Source organism: Salvelinus namaycush, chromosome 10, assembly GCF_016432855.1.
Source record: "Salvelinus namaycush isolate Seneca chromosome 10, SaNama_1.0, whole genome shotgun sequence".
Lineage (NCBI taxonomy): Eukaryota > Metazoa > Chordata > Actinopteri > Salmoniformes > Salmonidae > Salvelinus > Salvelinus namaycush.
In genome coordinates, this window is record NC_052316.1 from 8,681,173 (window position 1) to 8,697,104 (window position 15,932).

The window sequence follows — 15,932 nt, forward strand, 5'->3', positions numbered from 1 at the left end:
TGGGTGAACAGCTAATCAAATGCCTACCCGGACTATTTGCATTGACCCCCCCCTCCCCTTTTTTACGCTGCTGCTACTCACGGTTTATTATCTATGCATATTCACTTTACCCCTACCTACATGTACATATTACAATACACCCGGTACCGGTACACCCTGTGTATATAGCCTCATTATTGTGTTATTATTCTTTATTCATTATTCTTAAAACTGCATTGTTGGTTAAGGGCTTGTCAGTAAGCATTTCACGGTAAGGTCTACCTGTACCTGTTGTATTCGGTGCACGTGACAAATACAATTCCACTTGATTTGATTTGAAAACAGTAGCAGTTCTTTGAGGCTCATCTTCTTCTCTCTGGCCTGTATACTGTATCGACCCGGTCTGTCTGTGTTCTGTCATAACACTCCACCAAACCCAACTTATCACAAGCTTGATCGGAGCGGATCTTTAGGGCAGACCTTTGGCTTCAAAGTGCTATTAGTATATTAGATATTAGTAAACCCCACCGAACGTGCGAGCACGCACACACACACACACACACACACACACAGTGAGAATGGCCTTAACATAAAAGCACGCTGAGCCTCACATTGGGTGCAGCATGCTGATCACACTACCCACTCTCCCTGCTATGGCCCAACCTAAATAAAGGATTTGGAATCCCTCACAGAAGAAATCAAAGCAGTCTAAACACTCTAGAGGGCTGTATTATATTTCAGTTTATTAGGACATGCATACACAACCGCCCTGTCTCTCGCAGCACTGTTCCCTCTCTCTCTCACTAATGTCACATACACCTGGAAAAGTCTATCTTCTCCTTTAACAAACTAGAACTCCCAAATGTCTGCACTTATATCACAGACTCCTGAGTCCTCACTCAGCTTAACTCAATTCCCCCAATAGATCCCTCTGCCTATGCAGGAATCAAATCCACAACTCTGGCTTAACAACCACCATGCTCCAACCAACTGAGCCACCAGAACCACAGATGCACTGTGGCTGGCATATCTGGAGTGGACTCCAGATATGAGTGAGTACATCAACATATGAGCAATATTTAAACAGCCCGCTGTTCCAAAACAGTAAGACACCACACTGACATCCACTCTGTAGGGGGAGAGAGGCAGCAGGGCACAGGGCGGGCTCCCCCAGGGGGTTAGGGTTAGCATTTCAGTGTCGGCCTCTGACAGCTAGCCTGCAGCAGACAGAGCCAGAGTAGAGAGAAAGAGGCAAGCAGGCAGTGTGTTTGGGGGACTGTGACCTTGGCTACTTGTTTGATGTAGCAGGGTGTGATGGGAGGGGGGAAAAAGCTAGGTCCCCAGGCATGTCAGTAGCAGCCCTGTTTTCCTGTGAAATGAGTCTCATGCTGGACCAGTGACAGGCTCAACTGGCTTTGGTTTGGGTTTATATGGATTTTAGGGGTGAGACGCGGGAACGACGTCTGTTTATTTATCCCGATTCACCTTCGGTGGCTTGTGTAATATGTAGGTTTGGGGCACCACAGCTTAAACGCTAGATCAAGTACACACACACACATGCAATGTTCTTCCTTTATTGCTATTAACACTACATATTGCATTACAGACTAAATCCTCTCCCTAATACAGTGATCAAATCATATGTGATTGGTCACATACACGTATTTAGCAGATGTTTTTGCGGGTGTAGCGAAATACTTGTGTTCCTAGCTCCAACAGTGCAGTAGTATCTAACAATTCACAGCAATACACACGGCAAGCGGTACCAGAGCGCCAAGTCTAGGTCCAAGAGGCTTCTAAACATCTTCTACCCCCAAGCCATAAGACTCCTGACCATCTAATCAAATGTGACACTTCAATGACGTGCACAACAACTCTCTAATATCAGTCTGTTGCCAATTTGACGAAAGTGGCATGTGGCGTTACAGCCAGTACCCAAAACAATCACTTAGTTAACTTAATTGATTAAGTGACAGTAAGAATTGATTTTGGGGCCTTGAGGGAGGGCCAGCCTCTTAATAACCTCTTATGGCTGCAAGCCCGAGGTCGGTACACCTATGACAACATCCCCCACCCCCCCCACACTGATTAGCATCGCTAGCATAGCGTCACAATTAAATAGTAGCATCTAAATATCATTAAATCACAAGTCCAAGACACCAAATGAAAGATACAGATCTTGTGAATAAAGCCACCATTTCAGATTTTTAAAATGTTTTACAGGGAAGACAAAATATGTAAATCTATTAGCTAACCATGTTAGCAAAAGACACCATTTTTCTTTGTCCACCATTTTTTCTCAACACCAGTAGCTATCACCAATTCGGCTAAACTAAGATATTGATAGCCACTAACCAAGAAAAAACCTCATCAGATGACAGTCTGATAACATATTTATTGTATAGGATAGGTTTTGTTAGAAAAATGTGCATATTTCAGGTATAAATCATAGTTTACAATTGCACCCACCATCACAAATCGACTAGAATAAATACACAGAGCAACGTGTATTACCAATTTACTCATCATAAAACATTTCTTAAAAATACACAGCACATAGCAATGGAAAGACACAGATCTTGTGAATTCAGACAATATTTCAGATGTTCTAAGTGTTTTACAGCGAAAACACAATAAATCGTTATATTAGCATACCACATATGCAAACGTTACCAGAGCATTGATTCAAGCCAAAGAGAGCGATAACGTAATCATCGCCAAAATATATTAATTTTTTCACTAACCTTCTCAGAATTCTTCCGATGACACTCCTGTAACATCATATTACAACATACATATAGAGTTTGTTCGAAAATGTGCATATTTAGCCACCAAAATCATGGTTAGACAATGACAAAAGTAGCCCAGCTGGTCAGAAAATGTCGTGCGCCATATTAGACAGTGATCTAGTCTTATACATAAATACTCATAAACGTGACTAAAAAAATATAGGGTGGACAGCGATTGATAGACAATTTAATTCTTAATACAATCGCTGAATTACATTTTTTAAATTATCCTTACTTTTCAATACAGGTTGCGCCAAGCGAAGCTACATCTAACAAAATGGCGGCATAAGCGATTAACATTTTTCGACAGAAACACGATTTATCATAATAAATTGTTCTTACTTTGAGCTGTTCTTCCATCAGAATCTTGGGCAAAGAATCCTTTCTTGGGTCTAATCGTCTTTTGGTCGAAAGCTGTCCTCTTGCCATGTGGAAATGCCCACTGCGTTCGGCATGAACTGGAAACGTGCCCAGAGGTTCAAAGTGTCTCAGAAAGCAATGCCTCAAAATCGCACTAAACGGATATAAATTGCTATAAAACGGTTTAAATTAACTACCTTATGATGTTTTTAACACCTATAACGAGCAAAAACATGACCGGAGAAATATTACTGGCTAAACTAAAGCTTGGAAAAAGAGCAGGTCCGTGTCCACCTTGCATCAGGCGCAGCTGGAAAAGGGACACTACCTACACGTTGTGTTGTTTTATAGAGGCTCTGATTGCGCAATCGACTCCATTCAAAGCGTCACCACGTAATGACATCCAGGGGAAGACGTAAGCAGTGTTTGTATCCTCATAGCATTCACAGGGACCTTTAAACTGACTCCAGATCAGGGGCCAAGATGTCTGAAATCTGACTCCATGTCAGGGAAAGTGCTGTAGAATGAGTTCTGTTCCACTCAGAGACAAAATTTCAACGGCTATAGAAACTAGAGAGTGTTTTCTATCCAATAATAACAATAATATGCATATTGTACGAGCAAGAATTGAGTACGAGGCCGTTTGAAATGGGCACCTATTATCTGGCTACTCAATACTGCCCCTGCAGCCATAAAAAGTTAATGTGGTTAATGTTAATAAGAACCTCTTGGTGCTTATCCTCAGGCTAAGGGATTCTCATAAGCCTATGCCTCTAGCGCTTTTTCCTTTTTCGCTCTCCTCTCTCTCAGTCATTTTCTAATTCACATCAGTGTGGAGTTGGCTGAGAACCCGGTATAATAGCATATCCCTGAAGTGTTTTACATAAGGCCCTCACCTCTGCAGCCCCACATACAGAATAAATAGCACGGGAGCAGCAATCGCTGACTTTCATCTCAGGATAATGATCCAGCTGTGTGCGGAATCTGTTGATAGACCTGAATCATTCGACACAGTGCATGCTCCACCCCAGTCATCATCACCACCGACCTCACAGTATCACAGACTCAAACAAAGACCTGAAGCTGTTTGCATGCTGTGATTGCAGCCGTCTCATTCACTTGGTCTTTGGGTTGTGCTTAATAAATCACTGTCATTGTAAGTTAGCCCAGCAGTCCAACACAGAGAGGGACTGTATCCGTGCTGCAAATTGGATATTGAAGCAACGCCTGTGTGCATAGCGTTGCCTGAAACAAAGAGACATAGTTGTCCATTTAGAGCCAACTCTGTTCAATTTGCGCAGGGTCAAGAAAAGGCAGTTCATGTTCGCCTGACTTGATACAACGTGAGTTTGTGGAAGTTTTTAACTGACTCAAGTCTGTCATAATCTCCAAAACGTCAGGCAACCGTGATAAGCTCCACTGTGATAGTCTGAGAAAAGTGCTGAGGCATTTCACAGGGGAAGAACATAACCTTGGTCAAAATAATGAGTACGAGCACCATAAAGAGTAAACGAAGGTGTGTAGGAGTACCACACTGTGATACCATCAGTCTTCATATTGAGTGAGTGGTAGCAGAGAGCCGAGGCACTTAAAAGCCAATCATGGGTGTAAAAATGCCACACTCAGGCAAGCTGATCATGCGAGAAATGTGTTAATTATCAAGGTGCCCAGCTCATCATTTTTTGACGGTGAACGCTACTCTATCTAAATAGTCACTTAATAACGGTTTCTGATTGTCTGTGAAAAAGCACTGGAAGTGTGAAAGTTGGTGTGTGATAGAATGTGCACAAACTGAGCATGTCTGCAAGTGTGTATCGAATCAATGTGTATTGTTGCTTGCTTGCCTAGTGTGTGTGTGTGTGTGGGTGTGTGTGGGTGTGTGTGTGTGTCGCCATCTCATCCATTTCCATTTTGCTAGAGGCAGGTTGGGGAGGATGAGAGTTTTTACCCCTAGTATCCCTCTCTGCCTGTGAAAGACCATTTGGACAGGCTGTCTGACTGAGCAACAGCACCAGAGAGAGGCCATTTGGACAGAGCAGCTGACCTAAACATGGGGAGTCAGCACAACTCCATCCCATGCTCCACTGACTAAGTCTCCAACTGCACAGGCTGCATTTAAAGACGCAGAGCCTCAATTCCCTTCTCAGATGGAGGAGCTTATTCCAATCCTTTTGATAAATTACAGCAACATGTTGCATTGGCACTCGAGTGATCAGGTAGTTTACACCATAAGCATACAAAAGTACAATCAAATGTTGAAACTTTATGTTCAGATTGTTGTAGTAAAGCTTTCTCTCTAGCTCTGCTTCACCACTGTGTTAAAGGGATAGTTCAGGATTTTGTGTGAAGCCCTTTATCTACTTCCCCAGAGTCAGATGAACTTGTGGTACCATTTTTATGTTTCTGCGTCCAGTATGAAGGAATTTGGAGGTAGTTTTGCGAGACAACGTTATCTAGCTTAGCGCAAAGACATGCTAGCTTTTCCCGAAGACATCCAGTCTTTGCGCTAAGATAGCTCTAACACTAGTTAGCAGTGGACACGGAGACATAAAAATGGTACCATAAGTTCATCTGACTCTGGGGAAGCGGATAAAGGGCTTCATTGCCAAAATCCCGAACTATCCCGTTAATTAAAGTGTGGGCTGAATCCTGAGTTTGGGGTAAGAGGTCAAACTCCAGCTGACATGCTAGAAACATGATTGGCAGGGGCCTGGAGTCATGGGAACCGAGTAACACACAGGGTTAGTGTGGAGAGAGATGACAGACACTGCAGCTTTCCCATGAAGTCATACTGAGTACACCGACCATGTCACTCACAAACAACGACAATTAGGTCTACTATATACACTCCCCTACGTATTTATTTAGAATTTGGCTCTATACTTTGGCTCTATACTCCAGCATTTTGTTTCATGAGGTGGCAGTACATAATGTCACCTTTTATTTGAGGATATTTTCATACATACAGTATATTTTTTTACCATTTAGAAATGAAAGCAATTTAAGTATCTAGTCCTTCCATTTGAAGGTGTCACAAGTATTTGGACAAATTCACTTATCGTGTATTACACTTAGTCAAACGTCTAGTATTTGGTCCCATTTTCCTAGCACGCAATGACGACATCAAACTTGTGACTCGACCAACTTGTTGGATGGATTTGCAGTTTGTTTAGGTTGTGCTTCAGATGATGCTATGCCCAATAGAAATGAATGGCAAATAATGTATTGTGTCATTTTGGAGTCACTTTTATTGTAAATAAGAATAGAATACGTTTCTGAAGACTTCTACATTAACGTGGATGCTGCCATGATTAAGGAAAATCCTGAAAGAATCGTGAATAATGATGAGTGAGAAAGTAGCAGATGCATAAATATCATACAACCAAGAAAATCCTAACCTCTCCAGTTGGTGGTAATGGTGATAGGTTAGCATGTTATGGGGCATGACCTTTCTGCATCTATAACTTTCTCACTCATCATTATTCTCAATTAATTCATGATTATCTGTAAAGATGGTAGCATCCACATTAAAGGGATACTTCAGGATGTTGGCAATGAAGCCCTTTGTCTCCTACACCAGAGTCAGATGAACTCGTGGATACCATTGTTAATGTTTCTGCGTCCAGTCTAAATCACGTTAGAGGTAGTTGGGCCAGCCAAGGCTAACTAGCGTTAGCGTAATGACAAAGTCTATGGTAAAACTAGCCTGCTAGCTTTTACCATAGACTTCCAGTCATTGCGCTAAAGCTAGTTAGCAATTTCCTTCAAACTGCACGGAGAGAGATAAAAATGGTATCCACAAGTTCATCTGACCCTGGTAAGTAGATAAAGGGCTTCATTTTCATAATCCCGAAGTATCCCTTTAATGTAGAAGAGTTCAGAAACATATTCTATTCTTATTAACAATAAAAGAGTGGCTCCAATATGACACAATACATTATTTACCATTCATTTCTATTGGGCACAACATAATCCCGAAACACAACCAAAACAACTGCAAATGCATCCATCATGTTTATAGAGTCACAAGCTTGTTGTAGTCATTGCATGCTCTGAATATGGGCCCAAATACTAAACTTTTGATTCAATTGAATACACTATATGACACATTCAAATGGGGGGACTAGATACACTATACAGTCGCAAGAAAAAGTATGTGAACCCTTTGGAATTACTTGGATTTCTGCATAAATTGGTCATCAAATTTGATCTGATCTTCATCTAATTCACAACAACAGACAAAATAGTGTGCTTAAACTAATAACACACAAATTATTGTATTTTTCTTGTCTATACTGGGTACATATTTTAAACATCCACAGTGTAGGTTGGAAAAAGTATGCGAACCCCTTGGCTAATGACTTCTCCAAAAGCTAATTGGAGTCAGGAGTCAGCTAACCTGGAGTCCAATCAATGAGACGAGATTGGAGATGTTGGTTAGAGCTGCCTTGCCCTATAAACAAAATTTGAGTTTGCTATTCACAAGAAGCATTGCCTGATGTGAACCATGCCTCGAACAAAAGAGATCTCAGAAGACCTAAGATTAAAAATTGTTGACTTGCATAAAGCTGGAAAGGGTTGCAAAAGTATCTCTAAAAGCCTTGATGTTCATCAGTACACGGTAAGACAAATTGTCTATAAATGTAGAAAGTTCAGAACTGTTGCTACTCGCCCTAGGAGTGGCCGTCCTGCAAAGATGACTGCAAGAGCACAGCGCAACATTTTCCTCTTCTGTCTCTGCTGCTAAAGCCACTTTCTACCACTCTAAATTCCAAGCATCTGCCTCTAACCCTAAGAAGCTCTTTGCCACCTTCTCCTCCCTCCTGAATCCTCCTCCCCCTCCCCCCCCTCCTCCCTCTCTGCGGATGACTTCGTCAACCATTTTGAAAAGAAGGCCGACGACATCCGACCCTCGTTTGCTAAGTCAAACGACACCGCTGGTTCTGCTCACACTGCCCTACCCTGTGCTTTGCCCTCTTTCTCCCCTCTCTCTCCAGATGAAATCTCGCGTCTTGTGACGGCCGGCCGCCCAACAACCTGCCCGCTTGACCCTATCCCCTCCTCTCTTCTCCAGACCATTTCCGGAGACCTTCTCCCTTACCTCACCTCGCTCATCAACTCATCCTTGACCGCTGGTTACGTCCCTTCCGTCTTCAAGAGAGCGAGAGTTGCACCCCTTCTGAAAAAACCTACACTCGATCCCTCCGATGTCAACAACTACAGACCAGTATCCCTTCTTTCTTTTCTCTCCAAAACTCTTGAACGTGCCGTCCTTGGCCAGCTCTCCTGCTATCTCTCTCAGAATGACCTTCTTGATCCAAATCAGTCAGGTTTCAAGACTAGTCATTCAACTGAGACTGCTCTTCTCTGTGTCACGGAGGCGCTCCGCACTGCTAAAGCTAACTCTCTCTCCTCTGCTCTCATCCTTCTAGACCTATCGGCTGCCTTTGATACTGTGAACCATCAGATCCTCCTCTCCACCCTCTCCGAGTTGGGCATCTCCGGCGCGGCCCACGCTTGGATTGCGTCCTACCTGACAGGTCGCTCCTACCAGGTGGCGTGGCGAGAATCTGTCTCCGCACCACGTGCTCTTACCACTGGTGTCCCCCAGGGCTCTGTTCTAGGCCCTCTCCTATTCTCGCTATACACCAAGTCACTTGGCTCTGTCATATCCTCACATGGTCTCTCCTATCATTGCTATGCAGACGACACACAATTAATCTTCTCCTTTCCCCCTTCTGATAACCAGGTGGCGAATCGCATCTCTGCATGTCTGGCAGACATATCAGTGTGGATGACGGATCACCACCTCAAGCTGAACCTCGGCAAGACGGAGCTGCTCTTCCTCCCGGGGAAGGACTGCCCGTTCCATGATCTCGCCATCACGGTTGACAACTCCATTGTGTCCTCCTCCCAGAGTGCTAAGAACCTTGGCGTGATCCTGGACAACACCCTGTCGTTCTCAACTAACATCAAGGCGGTGACCCGTTCTTGTAGGTTCATGCTCTACAACATTCGCAGAGTACGACCCTGCCTCACACAGGAAGCGGCGCAGGTCCTAATCCAGGCACTTGTCATCTCCCGTCTGGATTACTGCAACTCGCTGTTGGCTGGGCTCCCTGCCTGTGCCATTAAACCCCTACAACTCATCCAGAACGCCGCAGCCCGTCTGGTGTTCAACCTTCCCAAGTTCTCTCACGTCACCCCGCTCCTCCGCTCTCTCCACTGGCTTCCAGTTGAAGCTCGCATCCGCTACAAGACCATGGTGCTTGCCTACGGAGCTGTGAGGGGAACGGCACCTCCGTACCTTCAGGCTCTGATCAGGCCCTACACCCAAACAAGGGCACTGCGTTCATCCACCTCTGGCCTGCTCGCCTCCCTACCTCTGAGGAAGTACAGTTCCCGCTCAGCCCAGTCAAAACTGTTCGCTGCTCTGGCACCCCAATGGTGGAACAAACTCCCTCACGACGCCAGGTCAGCGGAGTCAATCACCACCTTCCGGAGACACCTGAAACCCCACCTCTTTAAGGAATACCTAGGATAGGATAAAGTAATCCTTCTAACCCCCCCCTCCCCCTTAAAAGAGTTAGATGCACTATTGTAAAGTGGTTGTTCCACTGGATATCATAAGGTGAATGCACCAATTTGTAAGTCGCTCTGGATTAAGAGCGTCTGCTAAATGACTTAAATGTAAAAAAAAAACATTGCTGCACGTCTGAAGTTGGATGTTCCACAGCGCTACTGGCAAAATGTTCTGTGGACAGATGAAACTACAGTTTAGTTGTTTGGAAGGAACACACAACAATATGTGTGGAGAAAAAAAGGCACAGCACACCAACATCAAAACCTCATGCCAACTGTAAAGTATGGTGGAGGAAGCGTCATGGTTTGGAGATGCTTTGCTGCCTCAGGGCCTGGACAGCTTGCTATCATCGACACAAAAATGTATTCCCAAGTTTATCAAGACATTTTGCAGGAGGCTATCTGTCCGCCAATTGAAGCTCAACAGAAGTTGGGTGATGCAACAGGACAACGACCCAAAACACAGAAGTAAATCAACAACAGAAGAAAATACGCTTCAACAAAAGAAAATATGCCTTCTGGAGTGGCCAAAGGAGGGTCAACCAGTTATTAAATCCAAGGGTTCACATACTTTCCCCACCCTGCACTGTGAATGTCTACACGGTGTGTTCAATAAAGACATAAACTTATAATTGTTAGTGTGTTATTAGTTTAATCAGACTGTATTTGTGTTTTGTTGTGAATTAGATGAAGATCAGATCACATTTTATGACCAATTTATCCAGAAATCCAGGTATTTCCAATGGGTTCACATACTTTTTCTTGCCACTGTATATACACACATTCACTTACAGTGTTTTCAATTTAGTCAAAAGTTTAGTATTTGGGTCCATACTCATAGCATGCAATGACTACATCAAGCTTCTGACTATAAACTCGTTGGATGCATTTGCAGTTGTTTTGGTTGTGTTCCGGATGATGTTGTGCCCAATAGAAATGAATGGTAAATAAGGTATTGTGACATATTGGAGTCACTTTTTTTGTTAATAAGAATAGAATATGTGCAGTACCAGTCAAAAGTTTGGACACACCGACACATCCCTGTGTCGCGAGCGACTGGAACGAGCTGCAACAAACACTCAATCTTTTCATTCAAAGACTCAATCAAATCAAATTGTATTAGTCACATGCGCCGGATACAACAGGTGTAGACCTTACAGTGAAATGCTTACTTGCGAGCCTCTAATCAACAATGCAATTTTAAAAAATTGCAAAAATGCAAATAAGAAATAAAAGTAACAAGTAATTAAAGAGCAGCAGTAAAATAACAATAGCGAGACAATATACAGGGGGGTACCGGTACAGAGTCAATGTGTGGGAGCACCGGTTAGTTGAGGTAATATGCACATGTAGGTAGAGTTATTCATTAAAGTGGCTATGCATAGATGATAACAACAGAGAGTAGCAGCAGTGTAAAAGGGGGGGGGGGGGGGGGGGGGGCAATGCGTTATAGTCTGGGTGGCCACTAAGGAACTTGAAGCTCTCAACCTTGCCAGTTGGTCAGCGCATGCAGCGCAGTACACGTCCTGGTAATCCGTCTGGCCCTGCAGCCTTGTGAATGTTGACCTGTTTAAAAGTCTTACTCACATCGGCTGCGTAGAGCGTGATCACAAATTCTTCCGGAACAGCTGGTCCTCTCATGCATGTTTCAGTGTTATTTGCCTCGTGTCACTGGGCAGCTCTTGGCTGTGCTTCCCTTTGTAGTCTGTAATGGCTTGCAAGCCCTGCCACATCCGATGAGAGTCAGAGCCGATGTAGTACGATTCGATCTTTGTCCTGTATTGACGCTTTGCCTGTTTGATGGTTTGTCAGAGGGCATAGCGGGATTTCTTATAAGCTTCCGGGTTAGAGTCCTGCTCCTTGAAAGCGGCAGGTCTAGCCTTTAGGTCAGTGTGGATGTTGCCTGTAATCCATGGCTTCCGGTTGGGGTATGTACGTACAGTCACTGTGGGGACTATGTCATCGATGCACTTATTGATGAAGCCAATGACTGATGTGGTGTACTCCTCAATGCCATCGGAGGAATCCCAGAACATATTCCAGCCTGTGCTAGCAAAACAGTCCTGTTGCTTAGCATCTGCTTTATCTGACCACTTTTTTATTGATAGAGTCACTGATGCTTCCTGCTTGAATTTTTGCTTGTAAGCAGGAATCAGGAAGATAGAATTATGGTCAGATTTGCCAAATGGAGGGTGAGGGAAAGATTTGTATGCGTCTCTGTGTGTGGAGTAAAGGTGGCCCAGAGTTTTTTTCCCCTCTGGTTTCATGTTTAACATGCTGATAGAAATTTGGTAAAACTGATTTAAGTTTGCCTGCATTAAAGTCCCCGGGCTACTAGGAGCGCCGCCTCTGGGAGAGCGTTTTCTTGTTTGCTTATGGCGGAATACTGCTCATTCAGTGTGGTCTTAGTGCCAGCATCAGTCTGTGGTGGTATGTAGACAGCTACGAAAAATACAGATGAAAACACTCTAGGTAGATAGTGTAGTCTACAGCTTATCCTGAGATACTCTACCTCAGGCGAGCAAAACCTTGAGACTTCCTTAGATATTGTGCACCAGCTGTTATTTACAAAAATTGAGCACACAGCCAAGCAATGTCCATAGACAAACATCGGCAGTAGAATGGCCTTACTGAAGAGCTCAGTGACTTTCAACATGGCACCATCATAAGATGCCACCTTTCCAACAAGTCAGTTCATAAAATTTCTGCCCTGCTAGAGCTGCCCTGGTCAACTGGAAGTGCTGTTTTTGTGAAGTGGAAACGTCTAGGAGCAACAACAGCTCAGCCGCGAAGTGGTAGGCCACACAAGCTCACAGAACGGAACCTCCATCTGTCCTCGGTTGCAACACTCACTACCAATTTCCAAACTGCCTCTGGAAGCAACGTCAGCACAAGAACTGTTCGTCTGGAGCTTCATGAAATGGCTCTCCATGGCCGAGCAGCCGCACACAAGCCTAAGATCACCATGCGCAATGCCAAGCGTCGGCTGGTGTTGTGTAAAGCTCGCCGCCATTGGACTCTGGAGCAGTGGAAACGCGTTCTCTGGAGTAATGAATCAGGCTTCACCATATGGCAGTCCGACGTACAAACCTGGGTTTGGCGGATGCCAGGAGAACGCTACCTGCCCGAATGCATAGTACTAACTGTAACGTTTGGTGGAGGAGGAATAATGGTCTGGGGATGTTTTTCATGGTTCGGCCTAGGCCCCTTAGTTCCAGTGAAGGGAAATCTTAATGCTACAGCATACAATGACATTCTAAACGATTCTGTGCTTCCAACTTCAAATCAAATGTTATTTGTCACATGCGCCGAATACAACAGGTGAAATGCTTACTTACAAGCCCTAACAACAATGCAGTTTCAAAAATGTATTAAAAAAAATAAGAATAAGAAATAAAAGTAACAAATAATTAAAGACCAGCAGTAAAATAACAATAGCAAGGCTATATACAGAGGGTACCGGTGGCAACAGTTTGGGGAAGGACCTTTCCTGTTTCAGCATGACAAAGCCCCCGTGCACAAAGCGAGGTCCATACAGAAATGGTTAGTCGAGATCGGTGTGGAAGAACGTGACTGGCTTGCACAGATCCTTGAACTCAACCTCATCGAACACCTTTGGGATGAATTAGGACACCGACTGTGAGCCAGGCCTAATCGCCCAACATCAGTGCCCGACCTCACTAATGCTCTTGTGGCTGAATGGAAGCATATCCCTGCAGAAATGTCTATAACATCTATTTGAAATCCTTCCCATAAGAGTGGAGGCTGTTATAGCAGCAAAGGGGGCACCAACTCCATATTAATGCCCATGATTTTGGAATGAGATTTTTGACGAGCAGGTGTCCACATACTTTGGTCATGTAGAGTACATGAAGTGCATTCATTTCTAAATGGTAAAACAGATAGCTATGCATGAAAACATTTGATCTCAAATCCAAAATGCTAGAGTATAGAGCCAAATAAAAAAATTGCTTCACTGTCCAAATAAATACGAGGGAAGTGTAGACTACCTTTGCCTGTTGTCTCAAAGACTACATTGTCGATAAGATACTGTATGTGTTCAGATAAGCTGCTTGGACTGGGCTGGCTCACACACTGGTCTTGTGACTCATTCAGCTATTTTATGGATGACCCAATGATAATGATTGACCATGCACAGTAATGATTGATTATAATGAGGGTCAAGCCATCCTCTAATCATGACTGTAAAATCACTACTTATAAGATGTTGTGACATGTACTTTCTGTAATAACAACAGACATGAGTAAAATAGCCTTCAGTGTATTGACTATTACTCTGTAATTACATAAACCACAGCTAGAGTTTACATATCTCTGCCTGCAATACTGTAGCAGTGCTCCTTTGTCTAATAATCTGCGGTAAACTGTGTTATTACCGTATTACTGCTCATAAAAGCTGTCATTTCACACTTGAAATACTGTAGTTATGTGGCTTCTATGGCATCTGGCACGAGTCCAGGATTATATCGTTTTCATAAACAACCTAACAAAGGGGACCAGCTAATGGACAGTAAATCTGCCCAGAGATTGAATATCCATATGCCAACCATTCAGAAAACTGTCACTTAGGGACAAAAGGAAACATATATTGTATTTACACTGTTTGCCTATTTGCCAAATAACAATGGACATTGTTTATGTTGGCTTTCAGATGCAATTCACTTGTTTTCTTAATGAAAGCAATACATTTAAGTCATCTATTGTCAATCGTTGAACAGGAAAATGGAAAGTTTCAATAATCATTTGAATTTAACTAGAGTATGTGTTTAAAACTGTAACAATAACCTTTGTACCAATATGTTTGTGTACACTGCACGCCAAGTGTTAATCCCCAAGAGGGTGCACTGTGTTCTGTGATCAACAAAAGCAGAGTTCCATAGCAAACTATAATAGAAAGTTTCACTTGTGTTATATTTCATGACTGGAGTGAATTAAACAATATCATGGCATTATTATATCCAGTAGGCCTACTTTCGAAATTAAAATATATTTTTTGTAGCCTTCACTCATGGTTAATTCGGCATCCAGTTTTGTAACAAAGTATCGCTTTATATGAGCGTTACATTTGCATAATATTGTATTGTATCTTGCTTCAATGTTACATTTAGAAAATCTGTGCTAGCGCCAGAAGCGAGCCAATAACAAAAGTCAGAATAGCGTTCGAAGCATACTGTTGTAGGCTATCCTTTGTCATGTCTTGAAGAAAGAACGGTTGCCGACATTAAACAAAGACGAATGTGGCGACTCACCATAGTATGAAGGAGGAATGTCCGTCTTCCTAGCCATTGCACCTCAGACAGGAGATTCTGCAGATATCATATGAGGATGTGAATAGTGTTTTAATGGCCCAGTCTACGTAAATACAGTAGCCTACCTCGAGCCCTTGGTATGAGCTGTCTCCGCCACGCAGCTGAGCGAGCCTTGTTTACAGCACGAGAGAGCGTCATCAACCGTGTGATAAAACACTCTTAAAGGAGACGCATACAGAGACTGGCACCAAGGTAGGCACACTGATGGCAAATAAAAATGTTATACATGAATCTCGATATAGCCCTGATTCACACTTGACACAGTCACCATAATCTATATTGTGAATGTATTAGTAAAATTGGAAAGCAAATGTATCAATCAAATTTATTTATAAAGCCCTTCTTCATCAACTGATGTCACAATGTGCTGTACAGAAACCCAGCCTAAAACCCCAAACAGCAAGCAATGCAGGTGTAGAAGCACGGTGGCTAGGAAAAACTCCCTAGAAAGGCCGGGACCTAGGAAGAAACCTAGAGAGGAACCAGACTATGAGGGGTGGCCAGTCCTCTTCTGGCTGTGCTGGGTGGAGATTATAACAGAACATGGCTAAGATGTTCAAATGTTCATAGATGACCAGCAGGGCCAAATAATAATAATGACTGTGGTTGTAGAGGGTGCAACAGGTCAGCACCTCAGGAGTAAATGTCAGTTGGCTTTTTTTTGAGTGAGTGATACGAGAACACTTTAAAAAACATAATTTCTTTGATGAAATCTATAGCTAGCTATAGGTTGACTGATATAGTAGGTCCATATCCAGTCAGCTCTATTGCTAATATCCACCAGAAGTTAGAATGGATTGGTAGCATATAACCTAATTCTGTGGCCTATACTTAGAGCTTTCTCTCAGACAACTTTCACTATTTCACTGTGCAGCATCCCTTGACTTTGACA

At 43.2% G+C, this 15,932-nt stretch overlaps 1 protein-coding gene across 2 annotated transcripts in view; it reads right to left on the bottom strand.

The window, feature by feature from the left end:
• The window catches only part of LOC120054635 (choline transporter-like protein 5-B), a 59,157-nt gene extending 44,008 nt beyond the window's left edge, over positions 1-15,149 (bottom strand). For both annotated transcript variants that reach the window (XM_039002128.1, XM_039002129.1), the window contains exon 1: positions 14,981-15,149. In XM_039002128.1, coding sequence (XP_038858056.1) covers positions 14,981-15,017 — 37 coding nt within the window. In that variant the 5' untranslated portion in view covers positions 15,018-15,149. The remainder of the gene's footprint in view (positions 1-14,980) is intronic.
• Positions 15,150-15,932: the final 783 nt, after the last annotated feature.